Below are 1553 nucleotides of genomic sequence, written 5' to 3'. Positions count from 1 at the left end.
CTTTAAAAGCCCATCCTTGGTCATCAGTCTTTCATACATACCACATGATGATCTGGACCAGTTTCATGGTGGCCTCATTCAGGGCGTCAAAGAATTCCAGGAGGATTCGGCCCTTCTCGCCCATTTTCCCGATGACGAGGCCAAACGCGACGCAGAACACGATGAGCCCCAACACGTTGATGCCGTCCGAATATGTCCCGACGATTTGATAGTCCTTCGTCATGTTCTGCCAAGAAAGGAAAGACAACGTGATGTTTTCATTCAGATCCATCGATGCCGGGCAAATGTTTTCTACAGGATCCTAACCCAGTGACCTATGGCTATACCCATGGCTCATTACTGGGTCTTCTGTTGCTTTGAGATCAGATGCTGCTCGCCTGGGCTGTAATCAACCCGAGAAAATCTTGGCGGAGGGGTGGAAAAAAACTGCAAGACCAAACAACTGTACTGTCCCGCAGTACTGGTCCTTGTAGACTATTTGCAGGATATCAAATCATTTTTGACCTAATTATTTTGCACTGAAATGCCACTCGTCTGTCGAAGCGTTCTCTTTGGGTCCCTCACATTTTGCGTGATGGTGTGGCGTTCTGCTGGCGCTGTATATTAACAAGTTCTTAAAGCCCCGGCCCTCCATCACAGCAATAGGGCCTCATATCCCGAAGCAATAAAGATCGACCAATGATCCTTCCGTTGATGTATTTTTGCGTTTGAGGATGTGGAGGCTTCACTCCACGGGCGGGGGGGTCCGGGGGGGGGTCCGGTGGGGGGGGGGGGGGGGGGTCTGGGGAAACGCTAACCCGTCGTTGCGGGCTGGGTGCCACCGTAGTTTAGAAACATTATTAACTATGAAATTATGCCAATTTTGATATGTGGATAAGCCTACTCAGCAGACAGGACATGGTTTATTTTTAAGTGCATGTTCCATGTTATCAAACTGTTGCTTGCAAACTTTGCATTCAACTTTTTCCCGTTATCTATTTTTGTAAAAAACCGGCGATGTCTTCGACACGGTAGAGGAGGAGGACTGAGTGGAAATTAAACACTCACGATTAAATAAATATTCAGCAAACCGCTAAACCAAGGCTTTCTAGTTCTTCCTTCAATCCGTCCCCAGTGGGTCGGGCTAATCCAACAAAAGAGAAAACGAGGGGGGTGTTCTGAAGACAGACTGTTACCTGTGAAACAGGGAGGCTCTGTAAACACACCCCCCATCAGCGATTAGTGCTTTCCACCCGTAGACCGTAACGGTCTACGCTTCCGCCTGATGAAATAACGCGACGGGAAAAAAAATCGACCAATCAGGATTTTGGTCGAGCCAGAACGTATCGACCAATAAATGGACTAGTCGACTGGGAGATTACAGCCCTACTATTGCTTGCCAGGGGCAACCTCAACATGCATGTTAACGGATGCCCCCCCCAGACAGACTCTGGTGAACTCTGGTGCAAGGTTAGCTTTGGCCATGCATCTGTAACGGAGTTAAAAATGTATTTTATATTAATTCTAATTGCCAATCTATATTTTATTTAATTTTAAATATCAGTTAAGGTTTT

General features: G+C 46.9%; 1 protein-coding gene across 1 annotated transcript in view; it reads right to left on the bottom strand.

Moving 5' to 3' along the window:
- slc1a1 (solute carrier family 1 member 1) overlaps positions 1–1553 on the bottom strand; it is a 31423-nt gene that overhangs the window by 13466 nt on the left and 16404 nt on the right. Inside the window, exon 7 of the mRNA XM_032544796.1 lies at positions 42–226. Coding sequence (XP_032400687.1) covers positions 42–226 — 185 coding nt within the window. The remainder of the gene's footprint in view (positions 1–41; positions 227–1553) is intronic.

This window comes from Etheostoma spectabile, chromosome 19 (genome assembly GCF_008692095.1).
Source record: "Etheostoma spectabile isolate EspeVRDwgs_2016 chromosome 19, UIUC_Espe_1.0, whole genome shotgun sequence".
Lineage (NCBI taxonomy): Eukaryota > Metazoa > Chordata > Actinopteri > Perciformes > Percidae > Etheostoma > Etheostoma spectabile.
This window is presented reverse-complemented; position numbering and strand designations above follow the sequence as displayed.